Raw genomic sequence first — 26,744 nt, 5'->3', positions numbered from 1 at the left:
AATCTGGGTTACACAATATTTGGCAGATTTATAAATACCTTTTAAATCAAAGAAACTTTCGTTCTCCATAACAATGGGCATGTTTGGGTTCCCCCGATCGGTTTACTAATGTTTATTTTATTGTTTCCTCCAAAACATGTCAGGTTATAGATGGGAAAATTAAATGAAGCCACTTTACAATTCATAACAACCTGAGTTCCCATTCTGCCCTTTAAAACAGAAGCATCTAGATTTCAGAATGTTAAATTAACTTTTGTCATAAATAATATATGAATTGCATTTTTAGTTTCTAAAAATATCAATTTCACTTTACGCTCTCAAATATTTTACATTGTAAAAGAACGTAAGGTATGTTTTTTCCTCACAAAAATAGGAGCATTTGGATTTGCAAATGTTAAATTAATCTGTTCTTTAATTTATGTGGGACTAGGGAGTTTTGTAGATTCTCAAAATAATATCAGGTTTAGAATTACGAATATAGAACACAAATGTATTTACATTTTGGGAAAAGTATTAGTAGTAGTAGTAGTAGTAGAAGTATTTATTTGTTAATAACTTAAAATCATTACAATCAGCAAAGTACATATACAAGAGCATTAGGTTATTCAAAACAGTACCGCAATAAAGCTCTGTTAAGCCTTGTGATTTTAGTATTCGCTGTTTTATTAAACTGCTTATTAAATTCCCGCTTCTTAGAATCCTTGGACGGGGAGGAGGGGGGGGGGGGGGATTAAGGGTCACATGCATCAGCATTTTACCAGTCGCAAATGGGCCGATTCATAGAATCGCCCCGTTTGTTTCCGGTAAAATGCTATTTGCGATGCATCAAACAAAATGTATTTGCAAAATAAGTAATCCCAATATTTTGTGATTACCTTAAATGTGAATGCATTTAGGAAATCACAAATTGCGATCCCCTAGATGCGATGCATTACGCATTCGCAAATTGCATTTTCGCGATTTGGAATCGCAAATTACCATCAACTTCAAGTTGATGGTAATTTGCAATTCCTTTGAAAAATGCAAATAGATGCATTTTTCTAAGAGCCATGTGGCGCACACGCATACTTACCTTTGTTGGGAGTGCATCAGGGTGGCCTTTTGGCCTCCTTGAACCATTGAAATTGCATGCGCAATTTGCGAGTACCTATTTGGTACTCGCAAATTGCAAATCCAATCCCATTCATTCCTATGAGCCTAGAATGGGAAGCCATTCCATAATTGCGAATCGCAATTTGCGATTCACAATTAAGGAATATTTAGGAATCGCTAATATTTTAGCGAAACCTGCAGACATAGGCAATTATGATTCCTTAATAATCGCTATTAAGGAATCGCAATTGCCTCGCTTGATACAGGTGCCCCTAAGTCTTTTAGCACTTGAAGCGCTTTACTTGGGGAATTATGCAAGCATGTTGGAACTCGTTTATGAGATTGTTATTATGGGATGTTGAGTGTATTTGAACTGTTGAGCTGTTGCCACATAACGATCAACCTCATTTTTAGGCTTGGTCTGGTGGCTCAGTCGACCACTGCGTCCACTGCAGGGGCCTGTGTTCGACCTCATGGTCACAGGTTCAAATCCCGGCGGGTCCACTCAGCCTCTCATCCTTTCTGAAGTCGATAAAATGAGTACCATTGAGTTGGGTAACAGTAAACATCTGTTATTCAGCGCCAAGATGCCCCTTTGGGGGTGCACGTGCGCTTCACAAATACGCACGTCATGTTATGTTTAGACCGACTTGGGGCGCCATTGGTGGTTAGCCGCCTGCTAACCACAGATGACACAGCCTGTTTAAGGCGGGCTGTAGTGCGGCTGCGCTGACAGTGCTCCAAAGGCAAGCCCGTCTGCGCCCGTCTGCGCCCGTCTGCACCCGTCCGCGCATAGCCCCGCCCATGCTGCCAGATGCCCAGCAGACCCAGCAGAATCCAGCACCACAGCAAAGACTGAAGGCCTCACCAGCTGAAGGCCCATTTGAGACAAATGGGATATGCGTTCTTAAATAATCATGGTGGGGGGCTGAACTGCATCATCTTGTGGACTGCAAGGGTCTTCCAACCATGTATGGCACCCCCCAAACTGGAAGGTGGTTTAGTTCATGGGTGGATTGATGTCCCTTTGTTAGTGAAACACTCCTCTGAAATCCACCTCTTGCTGCACTCAGGATTCTTATCACAGAAACTTGAACAACTTCAGATGCAACCTTTGGTTTAAGTTTAGCTAGTCATGAGTGATATAAGGCCCCGCACAGAGTAGGACAGGCAGTATGGGCAATCAACCTTTGTCTGAGGGACCATAGACAGAAGCCAGCTAGTGTGACGTTTTTTTCTTTGGCTGTGGAATAATAGCAGTGCTTAATTTGCAAAGTGCCAGGGCCCTTCTCGGGAGTCCACTGCAGCCTGCACCACTCATTGTCCCTGCCAGTGCTGCCAATTTTAGTACCAACACAACTTCTATCCATCGCACTGCGAGAAGTGTGGCAATTCAACCTATCCCAGGCCACCCAAAGCTATAATAATGGTGTGAGTGACAGATGTTATTCATTTTTAGGGCTCGCCTGCTGATGCGCTTGCACATAGCTGGCGAAGCGCTATAGTGGCTTATCCAGAGTTTAACCACTGGCGATTTCATGCAGTGCATGTGCTTTTTAGGTCATTGCGCAAGCGCAAGCCCTAAAAAGCGCGTGCACAATGCCACCAGCCGCCTGCCTGCCTGGCTCGCATTACCACATCAAAGGCAGCCCAGCCTCCCTCCCACAGCTTCTCTAATTATTCACAGCCGGCCGGCTGTACTTTCAGTTTCACGGCCGCCAGGCCGTGTCTCCTTTAATTTTTTTTACACACCTCGTATGCAGCCTTCTATCCTTTCACCTCCTGGCTCTGCACGAGATTGCCGGCTTCCTGGGTCGCGGCGGTGCATTGTGCAGCACGTGGGCAGAACCCCCACCGGGCAGCAACATCTTGGAGATGCCCCTCAGCAATTCTGCCTGCTTAGACGGCCTGCTGCGCCGCTCCTCCTTGCTCCTTGAGCCCGTACCTCCTGGGGAGCTGGGGAACCTGCCTGTATCTCTTGACCTCGGGCCTCCGTCTATTCTGCCCCACTCTTCCGGGCCGCGGCGGGGGCCTGCAGTCCTCTGGTCGTCATTCCACGCTGTTCTTAGCTTGCGCCACCCTTTCATCCCCTCTCTCTAACCACTATTGTGCTCCCTTTCCTGCCGAGAGGCCAGAATAGGACTTCTAGGAGCCCAGGTCCGGTGAGCAGGAATTGAGGAGAGACTCGAGTTAGCAGCATGACTGGGAGTCTGGAGGAGAAGCATCCTATGGCAGGCTCTGATATTGTCGGCTCATAAAGGCTGTACCGTAACATTTATTTATTTATTATTTATTTATCAAAACGCCGGGGCATTACCAAACCGAAACAAACCCCAATGTTGAGGGGGCGGGGGCACCACTTTATGCTACGCCCCCATTATTAGCCAGCAATTGACGGGCTATCCGGACCTCCGGCCACAGCTTTGTCCAAAGCTGACCAGGACCTCCGGCCACAAGGGACATAAATAAATAATGCCCTATCCCCGCAGCTGGCGTTCACCTACAACCCCTTCTTGCTGCTCTACCATCTCCTGCTCCTTATGCAATGAAGGCGCTATAACGGGCTCTTAGGGCATGAAAAGAGCGGAACTACACAGACCGGTCCAGCTGTGAAGAAGTGTCCGTCTCCTCTCTTAATTCCGATCTCCGCTCATCCCAGCACAGCCTGCAACTCGCCTGTTCCGCTATATGGAAGTAACTTTATTTAATGATTTTTACTCTCCCCCCCCCCCGCACAAGCAGGCGCTCTGAGCCAAACGCCATCGCCCTCCCTCTACTATCCCTAGCACCCAAACCGCTGTTGCTCAGCCTTCGTTTCTTGCCCTCCCTTACCTGCCTACACCACCATGCATGCACCGTACTCTGCGCATGCAGTGACCCCCTGGCCTCCAGTCTGGCACCTTCCCCTGGAGCGCGCCAGCCCTCTCTGGACCAAGGAGCACAAATAGCCTCACAGGTGATATTCCCCCCCCTCCCCTTGTTGGCTAATCACCCCCTCCACTTTGTACTTAGCCCCCCTGCCAGCTTTTCCTACTCGTTCACTACTGCTGCCCAAACCACTTGATGCAGGATGCGCCCTCCCCCGCACATCTCCTGCCGAGGGGGGGCCCGCATACTGCCCGCACCGCCTCACTCCTGCAGCACTCTCAGAAATGAGAGAATCCCGAAGACAGACTCCTGCCTCCGTGCGACATCCGGCTGGATCCCTCCAGTGCCATACAACCCCCACAAGGCACTACATCCCCAGTACTCTGTTAATCGTCGGCCTCACTGAACGCCACAGCATCACTCGTTCGCCATCACAACATCACTCGACGCCACCACAGCATCAATCTGTGCAACCACTCAACAACAACTGGTTCAAATATGTTCTCTCATTGTTTCAAGCTTTATGACAAATGTAACAAAAAGATGTTAATATATCACTTCTGTTCAAGGATTTTTCGTCACAATAAAATACACTGAACATAATCTTCACATAAGTTATTTACAAAAGTTTAAGCTATTGCCATTATAAATTACAATAACTTTTATTTAAGTATTCATTATTAAAAAAAAATAAAAGCCATTTTTATTTGTAATATCAATACATGTAAGTCACTTAAATACAACACATATTGCATTACAAATGCTTTAGGTGTCACATTTGCGAAAGTTATAACTATTGGCATTGTAAATGACAAAGCTATTAATTTCGCTGTTTTCAAAAACAAAACATAAATACAAAATTTGTCATTTACAATAACAATAGCTCAAACTTCCCTAATGCGAGCCCTATTGCATTGCAAATGCTTGTTAATGTATATTGACTTATTATATACTGCTGTTGCTTATCTCAAAATTTGACAGACAGCGCCACCATGTGGTAGAATGTCAAAAGGGCCAATGCTGATAAATGAGTGCTGGTGCAGAACACCGGAAACCACCAGCTCAAATTAAGCACAGACTGCTCCACATGCCTCAGCTGATTTTTAAGCTGAGACATAACTCGAGAGGCTGCTGCAGTTTGAGGTGAGAGTTGGTCTGAGCCACAACGCCAGCCCCATTGATTCACAGAATGACAATGGACAGGCTGAGAAGGCACAGCAAGTGGTATAACTCCTCATGTCCCTCAGGTGGTTGTTTGAGAAGCAAAATAAACACGTTTTTGGTGTGGGGGAGGGGCCTTTGTCCCTCACAGCTGGCCACACTGGTCCCCCAGACGAGCTGAAGCTGCCTGCTGCCAGCATTCTTGGATTCAAATTGGGAGTTTCATTTCAATGATGAGCTGTGAATAGCTCAAGAGCAATGGGAGTAGAGAACAAGCATTGTCAAAGCCAGTAGGTCTTGCCCATGCATCTTTCGGCTCTGTCATGTTTTTATCCATCTTACAAAGAAGTGGCTGTGCATGGCTTTAAGTTTAAAAAAAAAGAAGATTGCAGGATCGCGGGTTAGGAGGCATATCAGAGGGAAGGCATGCAACATACAGGTTTCAGATGCCTCCCACCAGCAATAAAAAACCACTAAACACGTCACAGCACTTTAATGATGGGGGGAGAGTTCATTGTTTTTGTGCAAAGCCAACAGTTCACATAGTCAAAACCTATTGACTTTTCCAATGCTTGTTTTTTTAAGGTGGGACAGAAAGGTGGGAGGTGGCAAGCAACAATATGGGTTCAGGTGTGAGGGTACAAGGAACAACGCGGATATGGTGGGAGGGGTCAAGCAGCAATGCTGGGTGGGGCTGGAAGTTGGAAGGGGCAATTAACAATGAAGAAGGGGGCGAGAGCCAAGCAGCAATGAGGGATGGGACGAGAGGGGTTAAACAACGACACAGGATGAGGTAGGAGGGTGCACATTCTCAAGAGATCCAGACCTAGAAAGTAAGCCTCTACAAGCATTACATGGGAAATAAGCAGGTTTTCAATGCCTTCCTGGACAAGAACAGACCCTGAAGTGCTCTCAGAGAAGGTGGCAGAACAAGAACAGGTCCTGAAGTGCTGTCAGAGACGGTGGCAGAACAAGAACAGATCCTGAAGTGCTCTCAGAGAAGGTGGCAGAACAATAACAGATCCTGAAGTGCTCTCAGAGAAGGTGGCAGAACAACAACAGATCCTGAAGTGCTCTCAGAGAAGGTGGCAGAACAAGAACAGATCCTGAAGTGCTCTCAGAGAAGTTGGCAGACCAAGAACAGATCCTGAAGTGCTCTCAGAGAAGGTGGCAGTACAAGAACAGATCCTGAAGTGCTCTCAGAACAAGAACAGATCCTGAAGTCCTCTCAGAGAAGGTGGTAGAACAAGAACAGATCCTGACGTGCTCTCAGAGAAGGTGGCAGATCAAGAACAGATCCTGAAGTGCTCTCAGAGACTGTGGCAGAACAAGAACAGATCCTGAAGAGCTCTCACAAAAAAGTGGCAGACCAAGAACAGACCCTGAAGTGCTCTCAGAAATGGTGGCAGAACAAGAACAGACTCTGAAGTGCTCTCAGAGAAGGTGGCAGAACAAGAACAGATCCTGCAGTGCTCTCAGAGACTGTGGCAGAACAGGAACAGATCCTGACGTGCTCTCAGAGAAGGTGGCAGAACAAGAACGGATCCTGCAGTGCTCTCAGAGAAGGTGGTAGGACAAGAACAGATCCTGAAGTGCTCTCATAGAAGGTGGCATGACGATAACAGATCCTGAAGTGCTCTCAGAGAAGGTGGCAGGATGAGAACAGATCCTGAAATGCTCTCAGAAAAGGTGGCAAAACAAGAACAGATCCTGAAGTGCTCTCAGAGACGGTGGCAGTACAAGAACAGATCCTGAAGTGCCCTCAGAGAATTTGGCAGAACAAAAACAGATCCTGAAGTGCTCTCAGAACAAGAACAGATGCTGAAGTGCTCTCAGAGAAGGTGGCAGACCAAGAACAGATCCTGAAGTGCTCTCAGAGAAGGTGGCAGAACAAGAACAGATCCTGAAGTGCTCTCAGAGAAGGTGGCAGAACAAGAACAGATCCTGAAGTGTTCTGAGAAGCTGGCAGAACAAGAACAGATCCTGAAGTGCTCTCAGAGAAGCTGGCAGAACAAGAACAGATCCTGAAGTGCTCTCAGAGAAGGTGGTAGGACAAGAACAGATCCTGAAGTGCTCTCATAGAAGGTGGCATGACGATAACAGATCCTGAAGTGCTCTCAGAGAAGGTGGCAGGATGAGAACAGATCCTGAAATGCTCTCAGAAAAGGTGGCAAAACAAGAACAGATCCTGAAGTGCTCTCAGAGACGGTGGCAGTACAAGAACAGATCCTGAAGTGCCCTCAGAGAATTTGGCAGAACAAAAACAGATCCTGAAGTGCTCTCGGAGACGGTGGCAAAACAAGGACAGATCCTGAAATGCTCTCAGAGAAGGTGGCAGAACAATAACAGATCCTGAAGTGCTCTCAGAGAAGGTGGCAGAACAGGAACAGATCCTGATATGCTCTCAGAGAAGGTGGCAGAACAAGAACAGGTCCTGAAGTGCTCTCAGAACAAAAACAGATCCTGAAGTCCTCTCAGAGAAGGTGGCAGAACAAGGACAGATCCTGAAATGCTCTCAGAGAAGGTGGAAGAACAAGAACAGACCCTGAAGTGCTCTCAGAGAAGGTGGTAGATCAAGAACAGATCCTGAAGTGCTCTCAGAGAAGATGGCAGAACAAGAACAGGTCCTGAAGTGCTCTCAGAACAAGAACAGATGCTGAAGTGCTCTCAGAGAAGGTGGCAGAACAACAACAGATCCTGAAGTGCTCTCAGAGAAGGTGGCAGAACAAGAACAGATCCTGAAGTGCTCTCAGAGAAGTTGGCAGACCAAGAACAGATCCTGAAGTGCTCTCAGAGAAGGTGGCAGTACAAGAACAGATCCTGAAGTGCTCTCAGAACAAGAACAGATCCTGAAGTCCTCTCAGAGAAGGTGGTAGAACAAGAACAGATCCTGACGTGCTCTCAGAGAAGGTGGCAAACCAAGAACAGATCCTGAAGTGCTCTCAGAGAAAGTGGCAGAACAAGAACGGATCCTGCAGTGCTCTCAGAGACTGTGGCAGAACAAGAACAGATCCTGATGAGCTCTCACAAAAAAGTGGCAGACCAAGAACAGGTCCTGAAGTGCTCTCAGAGAAGGTGGCAGAACAAGAACGGATCCTGCAGTGCTCTCAGAGACTGTGGCAGAACAAGAACAGATCCTGAAGAGCTCTCACAAAAAAGTGGCAGACCAAGAACAGACCCTGAAGTGCTCTCAGAAAAGGTGGCAGAACAAGAACAGACTCTGAAGTGCTCTCAGAGAAGGTGGCAGAACAAAAACAGATCCTGACGTGCTCTCAGAGAAGATGGCAGATCAAGAACAGATCCTGAAGTGCTCTCAGAGAAGGTGGCAGAACAAGAACGGATCCTGCAGTGCTCTCAGAGACTGTGGCAGAACAGGAACAGATCCTGAAGAGCTCTCACAAAAAAGTGGCAGACCAAGAACAGGTCCTGAAGTGCTCTCAGAACAAGAACAGATGCTGAAGTGCTCTCAGAGAAGGTGGCAGACCAAGAACAGATCCTGAAGTGCTCTCAGAGAAGGTGGCAGAACAAGAACAGATCCTGAAGTGCTCTCAGAGAAGGTGGCAGAACAAGAACAGATCCTGAAGTGTTCTGAGAAGCTGGCAGAACAAGAACAGATCCTGAAGTGCTCTCAGAGAAGCTGGCAGAACAAGAACAGATCCTGAAGTGCTCTCAGAGAAGGTGGTAGGACAAGAACAGATCCTGAAGTGCTCTCTGAGAAGGTGGCAGGACAAGAACAGGTGCTGACGTGCTCTCATAGATGGTGGCATGACGATAACAGATCCTGAAGTGCTCTCAGAGAAGGTGGCAGGATGAGAACAGATCCTGAAATGCTCTCAGAAAAGGTGGGAAAACAAGAACAGATCCTGAAGTGCTCTCAGAGACGGTGGCAGAACAAGAACAGATCCTGAAGTGCCCTCAGAGAATTTGGCAGAACAAAAACAGATCCTGAAGTGCTCTCGGAGACGGTGGCAAAACAAGGACAGATCCTGAAATGCTCTCAGAGAAGGTGGCAGAACAATAACAGATCCTGAAGTGCTCTCAGAGAAGGTGGCAGAACAGGAACAGATCCTGATATGCTCTCAGAGAAGGTGGCAGAACAAGAACAGGTCCTGAAGTGCTCTCAGAACAAAAACAGATCCTGAAGTCCTCTCAGAGAAGGTGGCAGAACAAGGACAGATCCTGAAATGCTCTCAGAGAAGGTGGAAGAACAAGAACAGATCCTGAAGTGCTCTCAGAGAAGGTGGTAGAACAAGAACAGATCCTGAAGTGCTCTCAGAGAAGATGGCAGAACAAGAATAGGTCCTGAAGTGCTCTCAGAACAAAAACAGATCCTGAAGTCCTCTCAGAGAAGTGGCAGAACAAGAACAGATCTTGAAGTGCTCTCAGAGAAGCTGGCAGGACAAGAACAGATCCCAAAGTGCTCTCAGAGAAGGTGGCAGAACAAGAACAGGTCCTGAAGTGCTCTCAGTAAGGTGGCAGAACAAGAACAGATCCTGAAGTGCTCTCAGAGAAGGTTTCAGAACAAGAACAGATCCTGAAGTGCTCTCAGTGAAGGTGGCAGGACAAGAACAGATCCTGAAGTGCTCTTAGAGAAGGTGGCAGAACAAGAACAGATCTTGAAGTGCTCTCAGAGAAGCTGGCAGGACAAGAATAGATCCTGAAGTGCTCTCAGTGAAGGTGGCAGGACAACAACATATCCTGAAGTGCTCTCAGAGAAGGTAGCAGAACAAGAACAGATGCTGAAGTGCTCTCAGAGAAGGTGGCAGAACAAGAACAGATGCTGAAGTGCTCTCAGAGAATGTGGGAGAACAAAAACAGATCCTGAAGTGCTCTCAGAGAAGGTGGCAGGACGAGAACAGATCCTGAAGTGCTCTCAGAGAAGTTGGCAGGACAACAACATATACTGAAGTGCTCTCAAAGAAGGTAGCAGAACAAGAACAGATCCTGAAGTGCTCTCAGAGAAGGTGGCAGAACAAGAACAGATGCTGAAGTGCTCTCAGAGAATGTGGGAGAACAAAAACAGATCCTGAAGTGCTCTCAGAGAAGGTGGCAGGACAAGAATAGATCCTGAAGTGCTCTCAGAGAAGGTGGCAGAACAAGAACAGATGCTGAAGTGCTCTCAGAGAATGTGGGAGAACAAAAACAGATTCTGAAGTGCTCTCAGAGATGGTGGCAGAACAAGGACAGATCCTGAAGTGCTCTGAGAGAAGGTGGCAGAGCAAGAGGGTGGCAGTGGTGAACCAGAGGGTAGCAGTGATGAAGCAGAGGGTGGCAGTGGTGAACCAGAGGGTGGCAGTGATGAACCAGAGGGTGGCAGTGATGAACCAGAGGGTGGTGCTTCTAAACTGCCCGGGAGCCCTGTGGGTGGGAGCCCTGTGGGTGTGAGCCCCTGCGCTGCTGAGCAGCCCAGGGGTTGCGAGCCCACGCGCTACTGAACTGCCCTGGGGCCCAGTGGGTGTGAGTCCCCGTGCTGCTGAACTGCCCCGGAGCCCTCTCATTGTGAAAATCATTTGTGCTCAATTGCCTGTGAGCCCTCTGGGTGTGAGCACACATTGTGCTAAGTGCCCACCTGCCCCCAGTACATATATACCCGTACCGCACAGCACCATTATGCTCTTGCACCCTGGAGTCTGGTGCCTGGATGCTCATGATCCGTGTAGGTGGTACCACCGTCTGGTGCAGTCAAAATGTAAAGCCATAACTTGCTACACAGCACCAATAAACACGTGTCCCCCCTGGCACCGGTATGCGCATGCACCAGGTGTGGAGGACAGATCCTGAAATGCTCTCAGAGTAGGTGGCAGAACAAGAACAGATCCTGAAGTGCTCTCAGTGAAGGTGGCATGACAAGAACAGATCCTGAAGTGCTCTTATAGAAGGTGGCAGAACAAGAACAGATCTTGAAGTGCTCTCAGAGAAGCTGGCAGGACAAGAACAGATCCTGAAGTGCTCTCAGAGACGGTGGCAGAACAAGAACAGATCCTGAAGTGCTCTCAGTGAAGGTGTCAGGACAAGAACATATCCTGAAGTGCTATCAGAGAAGGTAGCAGAACAAGAACAGACCCTGAAGTGCTCTCAGAGAAGGTGGCAGGACAAGAACAGATCCTGAAGTGCTCTCAGAGAAGGTGGCAGAACAAGAACAGATCTTGAAGTGCTCTCAGAGAAGCTGGCAGGACAAGAACAGATCCTGAAGTGCTCTCAGAGAAGGTGGCAGAACAAGAACAGGTCCTGAAGTGCTCTCAGAGAAGGTGGCAGAACAAGAACAGATCCTGAAGTGCTCTCAGAGAAGGTGGCAGAACAAGAACAGATCTTGAAGTGCTCTCAGAGAAGCTGGCAGGACAAGAACAGATCCTGAAGTGCTCTCAGAGAAGGTGGCAGAATAAGAACAGATCCTGGAGTGCTCTCAGTGAAGGTGGCAGAACAAGAACGGATCCTGAAGTGCTCTCAGAGAATGTGGCAGAACAAAAACAGATCCTGAAGTGCTCTCAGTGAAGCTGGCAGGACAAGAACAGATCCTGAAGTCCTCTCAGAGAAGGTGGCAGAACAAGAACAGATCCTGAAGTGCTCTCAGTGAAGGTGGCAGGCTGTTCCAAAGTTGTGCGGATCTTACCGAAAAGACCTACCCACCAGATCTAAGTCTGTAATAGTTAGGGATGCAAAGAAGATTAGCCTTCGAGGAGCGCAAGGCTCTAGGAGGCACATCATGTTTACATTTTCTTTGCTAAAAGACAGGACCTATCTTCTGTACTGCTCTAAAGGGGATACAAAGAGATTTAAAAGAGGATCTTTGACCTGGAGCCAACGTGGCTCTGAAAGTGCTCATGCGGATTAAGAGGATCGAGGCAGATTCAGGGCCAATGCTTCCACCGCTGGTGGAGCCTGCTGCTATCTCTTAAACAGATCCTCAGGGCGGCCTAGAAACAGTGCATCACTGTTTTTCCTACACAGCAGATGCGTATCAAAATGCTTAAGCAACCTGAGTTGGATTTGCCAGGTCTCTTCACCCAACAACAATACATGCTCCTTCCATCAATGACTTCCTACTAATGTTTAGAAGATCCAGGGACAGACACAGGCCTCCCTTTCTTGCCATCACACCCCCTGGAGCTTGTCCTTGTAAACCAGGGCAGAGAGGAAAGCTATGGAACACTACCAGAATATTGGGTTTTAACTATCCCGCCACCAAGATATCACCCTGAAGATCTACCACCACAATATGGAGGAGGTAAATATATGTAGGTCATTATGGATTTACAATACTTAAGGGCAGATTTATGTAGTTTGATTATATACATATCTTCAAGGATTGCAGATGTGGAGTTCAAATATTAAACTTATACTTACCTATATATACACTCACCTTCAAAACCTTTTGGTAGTTTATATTTTAGCTACAATATTTTGATTGCTAAATAATGTTAGCATTTTTATGAGTATAATATGTGTCTGTCTTGATAAGACAGGATGGTAATTATGAAACAGTGCAGATCAGGGATCAGGAAAAGGACAGCGAAGAGGGTGGAGGAGGGGTGTTACATCAGCGGTCTGGGTGAAGTAGGAAGTAATGGGGCGGGACCTTGGCAGGGACCTCGTTAAAGGGACAGTTTATGAGGGGTGAGGCTAGATGGGTGTGGAGGAGACCGGGCATGCACTGGATAGAATCACAAAGGGGAGGTGACTCTGGGAGAAGGATAGTCAATCCCGCAAGAGGCTTCCACTCCGTACCTGGATGGAGGGGTGAAGTAGGCGCTTTCCACACAGGAGGGAAGTCCACTTGGCCACTAGATCTGGAGAATCCTGTGAGCAGCAAATGGAGAGAGAAAGCAAAGATAAGACACAGGCAGTATGAGATAGAGGAAGAATGTCCTGGGAGTAAGTCTTGGTCTGTCGGATGTGAGACAAAAGGGACACCGCCGGTGGCGACTGAGGTGAGGGAGGGCGGAGGGGAGTACCAGAGCCAGAGAAGGGAGGTGGCCTAGGAAGCAGCAGGTACCATCATTCGTCCCATTACCAACCCCACCCCACATCCCCCAGGGTTAACACCCTGAAGAAGAGAACAGCAGCTCTACAGGGGAACACAGGGCCCCCCACATCAAATACATACAACAGACCAAAAGGGGGCATGTACTACAACCATACAGAAGTTGCAAAAGATTTTAAACTGTTTATGCACCATGAAATTATGTATTGATGCTCATACCTGAATATATGTATTTACGTAAATAAAAGCAAGAGTTACTATTCAACGGGCAATGAATTCTGAATACCAGTTTGTGGTTTATAAACCTGCAGAACGCCTTGACCCAGAAGAAATGAGCAGAGTCTGGAGTCCAAATCTCTCTTTTCTCTCTTAATGCACCTCCTTTTCCCGCTTCTCCCACTGGCTCTCGTGCTCGGGTACATGTAGTCCTTGGCAGGCGGTGAGAGACGGAATAGAACACGCCTTCTATTGGAGTGTGTGGAGGAGGTTAAGAAACAAGCATTTGCAATGCAATAAGTCTCGCATTTACGCGAGTTTGAGCTATCGACATTATAAATTACAAAGCCTTTTATTTTTATTTCCATTTTTAAAACATAAATAAAAGGCATTGTCATTTACAATGACAATATCTTAAATTTACGTAAATGCGAGACCTATTGCATTGAAAATGCTTGTTATACAGAAGCAAGCTAGAGGTTCACAATCACGTTACTCGCAAAGGCCAACGCCCCCCTAGCCCCCTCTCATCAGTAGGCGGCGCTCCTTACCAAAAAAAGTTTTTAAAAAACAAAAACAGGCACACACAGATCAGCAGCTAGAAACTGGAATAGGGATATGTATCGGCCCGCTAGGAACGCACGGGCATGCCATTGGGGTCGCGGACAGTTAGGGATGGGAGATCGGGTAAAGGAAGGAAGAGTGCAAGCAGACGTGCACCTGTACGAGTCCGAGACCTGATAGCAGCGCATTCTGGTGTCCTTGAGACAGCAGTGCACAGCAGAGCAGGGGAACTGAGTCGCGAGGAAAAGCTTGTGGCAACCCAACCGTTAGCAGACCTATCTGTGGCTTCTTTTGTGTGACACTAACCGTTAACAGTAGCATGTGTGAGGCGATTTGGGAGCCACATATGAATAGAAACATCACAAAGTACAGACACCGCTCCTGTGTTCCTCAGAATCACTATTTACATACCACTCCGTGCCCGTCTGGATCCAGAGGAAATCAAATTAGCAAAAACTATTGACATACGTCACCTCCCTCCCCACGGACCGGCTCATCACCTCGTGCCCGGACAGGGAGCCTCTCTTGCTTCGCAGTGGAACACACGAGTGAAGGGTCACATAACCACCTGAGCCCCCCTGTATCGCCAGGAGCTGGCGACCTTTATGTGCTCCTGGGGAATGACCTTGACTTACTTTGGCAGCGCCCGCCATGTGAGGGACAGCTCAGCGGCCTACTATAATGCGCGTTTATATAAATAAAACGGGAACGAGGCACGTCGCTTAGTGGCAGGGAACCTGATGACCCCGTGGAGAGGCACGGCTGGCGCAGATATATATAAATAGCCCGGGCCCGCCTCAAGCTGGAAAAAAGTGCTTACTGACTAATTAAAGGAGACTGTATAACGCCGCAAATAAAAGATCCAGTCCGGATGGGCCGTCCCAAAAGGAGACAGGGCGGTAACAAAGAAGCCTCATTTTCAATCGGAAGCCAGTGTTTACCATTAACGATGATGCAAGCCAATCAAAAAGATGGGCGGGGATTAAACTCCACTTCTGAAATATCCCGATTACAAGAAGCCTCGCAGAGCGAGCAGCACATGCATGCTGAAACGCTAGGCGAGACCTAAAACCTGGCAAGGGGACTACTCAGTCTGGATTTATCTGATGTCCAAAAGGAATCGGATGACTGCAAGCTCCTTACGACAACCACTACAACAAAGAGGAGGCGGCCCCCTAGTGCGAGGACAGTAAGCAATGTAAAAATGGCCTCCGGAAGCGGAGCGAACCCTGGGCTGCAATGATAATACATACAGGAGGCACTCTTTCATGGCCTTTATAAACAGCAAACAATTAGACAATGTGTTTAATAGGCCATAAAACGAAAAGAGGCAAGTTAAGACAGTGTTTCCCAAACTATGGTCATGACCCACTGGCAGGTCACAAGACTCTTTTTTGGTAGGTTGGGAAAGTCCAAGCAATAAGGATGCCTTTACATTTTGTTTATCTTGTCAAATTTGCAGTGCACAATGATAGAGGTCAAATGTTAGGCTATGTCTTCAGATAAGTTGCTGCTTATTCTTTTAACATGGGACTGGCGTTTACTTTCTTTCTCCTACTACAAAATGAGAGGTGCTTTTAAAGTGAATTATATGACAATCTTAGGATGTCATGTTTGGCAAAACATAACAAAATATAAATACCACTTCTGCTTGTATGGCATCTGCTTCCAGTGACTTACTTTTATCAAATTAGAAGTCATTGTTTTCTTTGTAACAGTTTCGACTTTTTTCTTTTGTATTACAGGAGAAATTGATGTATTCCTTGTACATTAGATGTGCATTGTCTGATTAATGCTCATGACTGATTAAGAACCCTTATGATTTTATATGAAAGTAAATAACAATATTTTTTTTATATAAAAACGTCCCTTTGTTGCTTTTCTTCTTTACATAAGCTAGTGTGGTAGCTAGACCCTCTTCTTTGAGGAGATATTGAATACTCGAATGTATACAGCGACTGATGTTTTCAGTCTGAATCTTAAACTAGAAATACAGATACACTTTGCTGCATATTAGTTGTAAATAAAATCCCTTGCTGGCATCCTTTGTTTATACATTATCTGCCAAAGCCCGCAAGGGTTTATTGGGTTACCCACCCTTTTTGCACATACTGTAGATGAGGCACAGCCAGGAGAGCTCTGCACTGGCTCCAGGGCAGGAATGAGTTGCATTTAAACCCCACAGCCGAACAATCTAACATCTGCACAGACTTGCACTGGGGTATCTGGTAACAGAAGCAAAGTTTACGTACAATGTAAGCAGGGTCCTCTGTGGCCTCCAGATCTTCAGCACCCAAAGGTGCCTCCCTACAAACGACCCCAGCGGAGGCCCCCAAGGTCCTCAGTTCCGGAATCCTCTGTCGTTTGAACTCTGCAAATCCAATCTTTGATGGTCTTTATAATCACTAAAAACTCAATTATTTCAGGGTATAGCAAGACCTCAGTGGGAGTAGGGGCCGTGTAAGACGGGTAAAGAGTCTGTCAGCTGGAAGTTCTAACCATCTCCAACGACCAAGCCGCCACCGCCACCTAATACAGGTCCAGGCAGATGTGACAGGCTTTACACCCCAATGCAGACATAAATCATATGATGGGGAAACCCTCTTGCCCTTGCAGATGTGCAGACTCAGCAGTTCCAGTCATAAACAAGCATTGGCAAAGCCAACAGGTCTCAGCTTTTCTACGGAGTGCTGACCTGTTGGCTTTGCCCCAGATGTTCACAGAATATACACGTGCATGCACAACAGCAGCCATATTGTAATGACTGTATGTGGAGACACGCGTGGTGGCCACCATGTAAAAAAATCCATTACAAGATGACTGTGAATGAGGCCACATGCACACTAACCATCTTGGAAAGGTTTAGCTCTTTCCTTGCTTCTGAAACAATTTAACAAGCATTGTCAATGCCCAAGGCTTGTGTGTGTGCCAGTGTTAGATAGTTGTCAGTGGCGGAGGCAGCAGATGAACGTAGAGCCATATCCTTCAGTGGAGCGTGAGGCAGAGATTCAGCGAAGGAGGCATCAGCACAGAGACAGCAAGGGGAGTCATCAGCACAAGGGACTATTTAAAACACCATGTAACCTTCCACAAAATGCCACAACTTTAAGGGCAGCCCGCCCAGCCAATAGAAACTAGTAAATGAATGCCAACAGCAATGGCTGAAGAGAGCTGACCAGAAACCCAATCTTTTATATTGTATGTGTGTTTGTTTGTGTTGTTAACATGAGGTCTCCCATAGGCTGCTGCAGCTCTCCTAGATGAGACCTAAAAATGATCCAATCAGTGTTTTTCTTTTGTCTGCTGCCAGGAGGGTGCTGATACTGAGATAGAGGGGTTGGATTTAGAGTAATAGACTCATCTTAAAGGTGACTTTCCTATCTAAATCTCTTGGTGGGTTCCATATGAATCATCCCCTCTCAGGACCTGACCATCGACAGGAAGGTGTTTAGCACCACAAAGACCACTTTAGACGCTACATATTTACAGGGGTGGATGAATCTGTTTTGTGAGGTCCTGGTCGATCCGTGCAAGGATTCCCTCGCCTGATCTGAGCCAGTCTGACCACCAGTTCACGGTTGTCTCTAGCAGAAGGGGCCACACCCTGGAGGCTGGGAGCCTGGGTCAAGTACCGCAGATAGAGGGGTGGATGGGATAGGCTTGGAATGTCTCCCAGCTACTCGTCATCCCTGAACCCTGGCAGGTGAAGCTCCAGGGAGCGCATCTGGAGCTTCCGATAGGAGGCCGTCAAAGCGCACCCAGGCGTGGTCCGGGGAGGCTGGACTTCAGAGGTTCAGGTTTCTGCGCTGTGGACCCTACCTTGATATTGTCATTGTGGATTCCGGCGTTGGAGATGGATTGGAAGCGGGAATCTTTGATGCTGATCCCCTCGGTGAGCTGCTGCATCATCTTCTGCACCTCCTCCACCATCTTGGAAACCACTCGGTGCCTCAAATCAACCTGCGGACAGAAGAAGCAGACGTCAGTGATGGACGATGAAGCAACTGGAGTCACTGGATGTCAGGGAAGAGTAAAGAGGCGCTCGCTGGAGCTGGGAGAGGGGTGAAAGAGACTTCACTGCCCACATGTGTGAAAGCGAGATGTTGACCATAGAAGACATGGTGGTAGTCATTGTTCAAATATGAACAGTAATGCTCTCGCAACCACAAATTAGAGTATAGCTCCAAAACTTCATGTATAACAAGATAAATGATATTGTAACAGAAATAAATATAAACAGATGCAGATCCTTGTGTGTTATCCTTGTGGGTAGGTTGTTTAATGAGTCCACAACCGTAGCAACGGTCCACAATCAGCCGACACGTGTTTCGTCGTCCGTCTCTCGGAACACGGCGACCGGGAAACACAAGAGGAGGGATACCTTTCTTTCGCATAAATCGTTTGAACGTCTAACCTAACTGCAGTGCTGTATCAAGATTTGGATCCCCTCCCGGTACCGTTTAATACGCACACGTATTAAGTACGAATTTTGCGAACGGCCGCTATACCTGGCGGTAAGACTACACACAGAGAAACTTCTCCTTTGATCTAGAATCAGAGCCAATGATTATAATTTTGACTAGATGACGATAATTTGTAAATACTGAACTTTCCACCTGAAAAACAACCCCTTTTTCATTTTCGACCTACCAACACGTGGGTCGTACCACAAGCCCTGAAGAGTCGTGTTGACTCAACATAACACGACGAAACACGTGTCGGCTGATTGTGGACCGTTGCTACGGTTGTGGACTCATTAAACAACCTACCCACAAGGATAACACACAAGGATCTGCATCTGTTTATTTTTATTTCTGTTACAATATCATTTATCTTGTTATACATGAAGTTTTGGAGCTATACTCTAATTTGTGGTTGCGAGAGCATTGCTGTTCTATATGTCGTGGAAATCCTTTGATTTTCTGTATGAACGGTTAAGGGCTTCTCCGTTCGCTCTTTACGCACTATTTACCTACTCATTTTCCAGTGATTCTTTAACGTTGAACCTTAGGCAGAGCGCCCTTACTATCCGAAATCCCTAAAAAACTCAATACAGCTTTATTGTTTAAATATGAGGCAACATGCCTGGAGGACACTGCTCAGATATATAATGAGAGACAGTGCCAAGCATGCAAGCAGGAGAGAAGCATGTCTGAACTATGGAGAAAGAGAAGGGAGGGCCTTTGTATAGCTGTGAGATGAAATAACCTGTGGGAAGAGGAGGGCCCCTGTGCCCTGTGTGCACCACAGATCTAGAGCTCAACAAAACTCAGTGCACAAGAGGCTACTAAGCTTGTAACTTACTCCTGGTGCCTGGATGTCATTGTCAAACATAAGGCCCTTAAGGGCAACTAACAGAAGGACAATAATCTCAACCCTCACAACCACCCATAGCTGGTCCCACCCCCCTTCGCTCGTTCAAAGATGCAACCACCAGCCATTGCCTTGCACACTTCCAGGCCAGTTGAAAGGAGGGGGGAGAAGAGGGCCACATACTGAGGTCCAGGTATCTGCAGCTAAGGACTCAGATAGCATAGCAGAGACACAGACAATTCCAGTATCCCAGAGGCACCAGTTACAAGGTTTGTCAGGGAGCATCACAACTTTTGAGAAATACAGGCGACTTCATCGCTGCCCACAGAGGCTGCAGTTTTCATGCCTGCTTACCATGAGAATATAAAATATAAGAGAAGGGTAGGCCGACTGGAACACAATAACAGGGACAGTCACTGGTCTCCCAAGGATCCCCTTATTGGCCAATTTCGAGTACAGTGTTTGGTGAGAATATGTGATGTTACAACGCGATCAAAATGATTGCGGTATGTAACATCTCAGTTTTTACAACGCAAGTTGTTACAACGACTTGCACTGGAGGGCGCTGGACTTAGGAATAATAAGATTTACTATTCCAATACAGCCTACGGACAGTAGGGAAGATGTTGGAATAGTAAATCTTACTATTCCTTAGGCTATAGCGCCATCCAGCGCAAGTCGTTGTGCGTTGCATCGCAGTGTAATCACCGCAATGTAAAGCATATTTCCCGTTCGGTGAAGAGTCTCGACCCTAACTATGGGAACTCAAGGGCCTGGTGTCTGCTTTATTATTTTTCCATTCACGGGAGCAGCCCAGGCCTATTTCAAGGCCCCGAGAAGCTGTAATTGCACGATTCCTTGAGGCAGCCCCGAAAAGTATCAATGATAATGCCAGACAAGCCCTTCTCAATGGTAGAGTGAGGTGCAAACTAGACCAAAGGATGATAGAATCACTAGAAATGAATAGCAAATGTGTGATTACACAGCACCTACAGGCCCATAAGGGGCTCCAAGGAGCTTGAGACTGGAAGTAGAAGAAGTGAGTGCCCAAAAGAGTATCGAAGTGATCGGAACAGAAAAGAAGATAGATATGCACACTATGGGAATGCTAGAAGTAGCAAGATCAGCATCCAAAGAAGCTACACACCAGTGACTAAACACACAATCTGAGGCAGCCTAATCAGTCAATTACCCATGAACCTGGTCCCTGCTGTAGATTATTGTCAAATCTTCGCTAGTCTGAGACTGTGTTGATGTTATGTTATATTTATTAGTATAGCTCACTATTTACCCAAGAGGGTATCCAGGCACTTGGGCAGGTAGGTGTGTAGGTGTGTGGTCCCCAAGGTGCTTATATGAAGAGCCAGATCCTCAGCTTCTTGTGAGACTCAAGAATTGAGGAGGAGGCTCTGACGTGTTGAGAGAGGTGGGTCCATTCTAGGGTGCGATGTAGGAGAATGAGCGACCTCAAGTTTCGCAAGGGACTATGTGCAAGTGAGAGTGAGACAGAGCGTAGGTGCCTGGTGAGTTAGTAAAAGTGTTTAGGTATTTCGGTCCTGTGTTGTGTAGGGCTTTGTATGTGTGCGTGAGAAGTTTGAATTGGCTGCCCTTGTGAATGAGGAGCCAGTGCAGCTCCCTGAGGTGTGGTGTGACGTGGGTGCAGCACGGGAGGTCGAGTATGAGTCTTTCAGCGGTCTTCTAGATGGTCTGGAGTCTGTTTAGGAGTTGTTTCGAAATTCTGGCCTAGTGAGTTTTGCTGTAGTCCAGCCTAAGGGTGATGAGTGCTTGCATGACGGTCCATCTGGTGTTCTGAGGCACCCATTTGAAGATCTTTCATACATGCATAAGGTGTGGAACCAGGACCTGCACACTGCGTTGACTTGAGTCGTCATGTTCAGCTTGGTGTCTAGGATGATCCCTAGATTTCTTTTGTGATCTGTGGGTGTGGCGTTGGTCCTAGCTCTGACTGACACCAAGTGAACTCCCATGGGGAGGTCTTGTTGCTGAAGACCAGTACTTCCATCTTGTCGAAGTTGAGCTACAGGCAGTTCGTACGCATCCAGTCTGCCACCATGGTCATGCAGTTGGTGAAGTTGTCCTCCTGGTGGTTGTCTTGTCCATCAGAGAGAGGTTGAGTTGGGTGTCATCAACGTAGGAGATGATGGTGATGTCTTGTGATTGAATGATGTTGATCAGCGTAGTGGGGCTAAGTTGATCTGTGCTGAGGGCGTTGAGCCAGTCCACTCTGTCATTTTGCCCCAGCTGCACCTTAGAATGCTGAACTTGGTAGGAGTGATGATGTGATGTGTGTTAATTTGGAAGTGGAAGATGGAGTGGTAAGTCCATTTGAGTGGTGTTGTATTTAATGCTGTTGATTGTTGTGACGATGGGGTCCACTGTGTGTCCTGCAATGTGTTGCGTCTGAGATGAGCTAGGTGAGTCTGATGTTGCTCAAGCTTTCGAGGAGGGCTGTGAAGCAGGTGTTGTTTTGGTCTTTCAGGTGAAAGCTGAGGTCACCAAGCAGAATGTTGGCTCAGAAGTAGATGGTGAAGTAGTTGGTAAAGGTTGCTCTGGGTCCAGGTGGTCGGTAGGTGAGGGTTCAGATCAGGGTGAAGTTTTCAGAGATTTGCAGCTCGAGCTGCATGTGTTTCATGTATGAGGTGGCATTCTTTATGGATGTTGTGCATTTGATGGAGTCCTTGTAGATGATAGCGAGTCCTCCTCCTTGCTTGTTAAGACGGTCCTTTTGAGAGATCAAGTATCCTTCTGGAATTGCTGTGGTGATGTCGGGAGAAAATTAGGTGTTGAGCCAGGTCTCTGTGATGAAGAGGACGTTGTGTACATCGCTACTCAGCAGATCCCATATTTCGGTTGTGTGTTTGCTGAGTGATCATGTGTTGAAAAGCATGCATGCAAGTGGGTTTTGACAAGTGGGTTTGCTGTGACTTGTGGTGTAGGTAGAGTGTAGGGTCATTTTCTTTGTAAATGTACATGCAGTATCCCTTTATGAAATATTCTGCTCATGTGTGGAGTTTGATGCTGTAGATCCCTATACTGGGAAGTTTCATACATAGCGCGCTGCTTCTCCACCAGGTAATTATGAGCCCCTATCACCATTCAGAAGTCCCGCTAGGATATCTAGAACATCAAGCATGGTTTGGTGGTCAGTTCACCCATGTAGTTCAAAACATTGGAATGGGTCCCTCAAGTAATGACGGGGATGTCTAGGCCATATTGGGTGGGTATACATCATATGCTGACACAGCAAGTCTGCCAACTGAAGAAGTAAGACTATTATCAGATCAGGTCGTGCCTATTTATGGGAAACTTTGACAGTATGTCTTACAATCAACTTCTATGGAAGTGATCCTCGGCAGACTCCTTACAAGTATTACATAAGCTGAAGGGTGTGGCTGGGTGTAGTAAATAAAGTTTGTGGCACTGTGCGTTCAGTTAACGGCGCATGCTGAAGAATAAGGATGTGCAAACCAGAGCTCCGTGTGTAGCATGGTCTGTTACATGCTCCGGGACTGGAGAGAATGCTACAACTGGCGACGAGATAGGGAATACGTGCCCCCCAACGATACAAGACTGCTCTCCCTGACAGTGTCCGTGGTCCAGCATACTGCTCTTGTGTGCCATTTGCGCCTCAAGAAGTGGTCTACATTTGGCGTATGTGGAGTCATAGTGCAACTCCAGCTTTTGAGAGGCCCTCGAAGAAGGTGAAGGTCCTATAAAGGAGCCCAGTCAGTGAGTCGACCAAAAATCTACTGGAACGCTCAAACAAGAGATACTGCACCGCAGCATAACACACAGCCAGCATCAATACAAAGCAGAAGCGCTAAAGCCTGCGATAACCAGGTAGAAAGAAGCAGCAACAGCCAGGTATAATGCATAAAGTCGAGCGTGGTGAAGAACACATGAAAGAAGCAAAATCATTACTCACAAAAGAGGGAAGATGGTGCCCGCCAACCTCAGCTCGGGCGAGACGACCCGAGCACCAGTGAGCAGGCAGGTGCTTGCAGAGGTACTATCAGGCCAAGTAATGCTGAAGATCAAACACTGCCAGAACCTAACACACTCTCAATGTCAGTCGGAAACAGCACAAAATACGATGCCTCTGTGTTCCTGAAACCCCCACCTCCATTCGATACCACCTAAAAGCTGAATATTGGGAACAGATGGACTGCCTGGAATGAAAAGATTGATGACTTCATAGATGTGATAGAGAAGCAGATGTCAAAAAGATCATCAAATACTTGAAGAACCTTGCAGGTGACGGAGTAAAGGAGGTGATAAAGAAGATATCACAAGCTGGTGAAATATCATACTGTCAAATCAAGAAGACGTCGGAGACCAAGTTTAATCCAATGCTGAACTATGAACGGTACACTTTCAACCAAGCAAGACAGCAACCTGGTGAGATGATGGATGAGTTTGTTAAGAGACTTAGTACGCCCATAAAGCACTGGAAGTTCAATTAATTCAAAGATGAAGAAGTCACGCGTCTTAGAGTTATTTATGGTTGCCTTTCCGACACATTCTATGACACATGCTGAGAGAGACGCTCGGTTTCGAGAAAGGACTCATGGCTGCAAGACCAGAGGGACGTGCCGATCAGCAAGCTGCTCATATCGAAGCGAGAACAAACTAAAATGAATCCGCACTGAGCATGAAAAGTAAGCAGAAACGCAAGGCAGAGGCCCACCAAGTGATGTCTCAGAAGAAAAATAAATTGTGTTTCCACTGTGGATTCTCCTTTCCACATGAAGGTAAATGTCCTGCTATCGGCCAAATATGCAAAGGCTGCAGGAAGCAAAACCATTTCATAAGGTTGCAAAGCAAAAGAGAAACTTGGTGCATCACAAAGAGATGAGAAGATCGATGCCAGAAAGTTCTGGAAGCACTCTAGTAATTCCCACAAGGCCCAACGGCACCATTGACTAAGGCAAGTGGAGCAGAAACAAAGTCAATTGTTATCAAATTCATCATACAACGGTTCAATGATGTCATCATCGAGTGACGATGAGGAAAATGGATGTGCGATCATGAGGTAAGTGTGCATGTTGGATTGGCGGCCTGCAAGGAAAGACACAAGTCTGAAAAGAATCACTGCATGAAGCACCAAAGTTCCTTTGGAAATTGTCCTAAAATCACATTCAATGTGAATGGCTGCCTATAACTTTCATTATAGACAGTGGTGTGCCAATAAACATCACACCGGCAGAAAAGTACAAAGAACTGTCTCTGCTACCAAGTCTCGCACTGTCATGAACCAAGGTGTATAGCTGGGCAGCTTCTACACCCTTGCGGAGTAAAGGATCCTTTGTGGCAACCATGCGACACAAGAAAACAACAGTGCAAGCGCCAGATTCATGTACTCCTGGGTACTTCGTTGAGTGCATGCCTATTAAGTTTTGACACTGCTGCTGACATGGGACGGATTTCTATTAATTAAAACTTGAATGCCCATTCTGAAATAGTGAGTCAATTTCCCACATTGTTCCATGGACTTGGGAAACTTAAGACAATGAAGGTACATATTCACATTATTGAAGATATTTGCCCTGTTGCAAAGCGACACCGTTGAATTGCTTTTCACTTACAATTAGACATGGGAAAAGACCTAAAGACACTGTTAAACCATGACATCATCAAGCGATCTACTGGTCCGACACCATGGGTTTCACCCATTGTGGTGGTGTCAAAAAAGGACAGTGGAGGTAAAGTGCACATTTGTGTTGATTTGCGAAGGTCCAACAAAGCAATCGAAAGAGAAAGACATCCAGGTCCACAAATTGCAGACATGATCACACAGTTGAATGGTGCCAAATTCTTTTCCCCCCATGATCTGAACAAAAGTTACCATCAATTTGAACTGAAAAAAAACTGCAGGTACATTACTACTTTTTCAATGCATATTGGTTTGTTCATGTATATGAAAGACTCCATTTTGGTGAGTCATCGGCTGTAGAAATCTTTCAAGATGTAATTTCTCAAGTAATTCAACCTGTAACACATGTTTTTAACTACAGTGATGACATACTGGTATTTGGGGCTACACAAAAGGAACATGACAAAGCAATCACACAAGTATGCTGTCTGTTTGTTGATGCAGGTCTCACGCTAAATGCTGAAATGTGTGAATTTGACAAAAAAAAATTAAATTGTTTGTTCATATTTTCTCTGAAACAGGGATGACTCTTGACCCAGAAAAGGTAAAAGTGTGATCATCGACTTGCCCTCCAGAAGATGTGGCCATACTGTGATCCTTCTTAAGCATGGACAGCTACCACTCCAGGTACATTTGTGTCTTTGCCATAGTGAGTGCCCCTCTATGGGAACTAATAAAGCAAGATTTTCCGTTTGAATGGTCATGTGAATGGACTGAATTTTTAAGAAAATAAAACATGCAATAGAAAATGCAACCAAAATGGCTTACTTGGATCTGAAATTGCATACAGAGATTGTAGTAGATGCAAACCCGGCGAGACTGGGAGCGATCCTTACGCCCAACATTTTGGACAAGTAGCTGCTCAGAGACACAAAGTGGTCTATGCTAGCCAGAGTCTATCTCAGAATGAACGTGCTTATTCTCAACCGGAAAAAGAAAGCTTGACTGTAGTGTGGGAGTGTGAACACTTCCATATGTTTCTGTACAGAAAGCATTTCACCCTTGTCACAGATCATGAAGCATTGTTCACCATATTCGGAAATCGGAAAACTAAGATGTGCCCTCACTCTGAGAGATAAGCGTTGTGTCAGCAGGAGTATGATTACACTATTGTGAACAAACTGGGGAAGGATCAAAACCCCGGAGACTATTTTTCACTACTGCTGCTACAGCGTCATAGCACAAAGTCCAAAGCGACTGAAGCCCACATCAATTTCATGGTAAAGTCAAGTGTGCCTACAGCTCTTTCTAGTGAACAGATTCTTACAGCTACTCATACTGACGATACGCTTCAACACAAGGAAATCATTACAACACAATCCTAAAGGAAACAGTCTTTGATCTCTTACAGATGATGTTGAGTACCAGAAATTCAAGAATGTTTGGGAAGAACTTTCTGTTACCCATGATGGTGTCATACTAAGAGGCGTAAGAACAGTTTTCCCTGAAAGCCTGAGGCAACAAGTTGTTGAACTGGCACCTGAAGGTCATCGTGGCATTGCTGCAACTAAAAGAGCCCTCAGGGATTGAGTGTGCTTCCAGCGTCTTGACAAACGAGTTCAAAGGGAGCTTAAAGCTTGTCATCTGTGGAACTGCCTGTCCCCCAAAAAGACTCAACACCCATTGAACATGGCTGAGCTACCTAAGCAAGCTTGGATGTTGATTTCTCTTGACCTCTCAACAACGGACACCATCTTATGGTAGTTCTCAATGAGTACTCAGGTCTCTCTATGGTGGAAGACTTATCATCAACCACACATGACACAGTCTTCGAAAGGCTGGATGACATTTTCACAACATGGAGGTTTCTCTCCATTCTCAAATCTGGCAACAGTCCACTTCATATGCAGAGAGTTCAAAGACTTTCTTTATTGT

General features: G+C 46.4%; 1 protein-coding gene across 2 annotated transcripts in view; it reads right to left on the bottom strand.

Annotated features, from left to right (window-relative positions):
- The window catches only part of MAB21L3 (mab-21 like 3), a 94,291-nt gene that overhangs the window by 59,029 nt on the left and 8,518 nt on the right, over positions 1–26,744 (bottom strand). The window contains exons 3-4 of one of the 2 annotated variants that reach the window (XM_086948293.1): positions 17,702–17,842; positions 12,847–12,918 (exon numbers count right to left, since the gene is read on the bottom strand). In XM_086948293.1, coding sequence (XP_086804419.1) covers positions 12,847–12,918; positions 17,702–17,842 — 213 coding nt within the window. The remainder of the gene's footprint in view (positions 1–12,846; positions 12,919–17,701; positions 17,843–26,744) is intronic. The other variant, XM_086948292.1, reaches the window with a different exon arrangement.

The sequence above is a fragment of the Lissotriton vulgaris genome, unplaced genomic scaffold, assembly GCF_964263255.1.
Source record: "Lissotriton vulgaris unplaced genomic scaffold, aLisVul1.2 SCAFFOLD_655, whole genome shotgun sequence".
Lineage (NCBI taxonomy): Eukaryota > Metazoa > Chordata > Amphibia > Caudata > Salamandridae > Lissotriton > Lissotriton vulgaris.
Note: the sequence above shows the minus strand (reverse complement) of the source record. Positions and strands in the feature narration are given on the sequence as shown.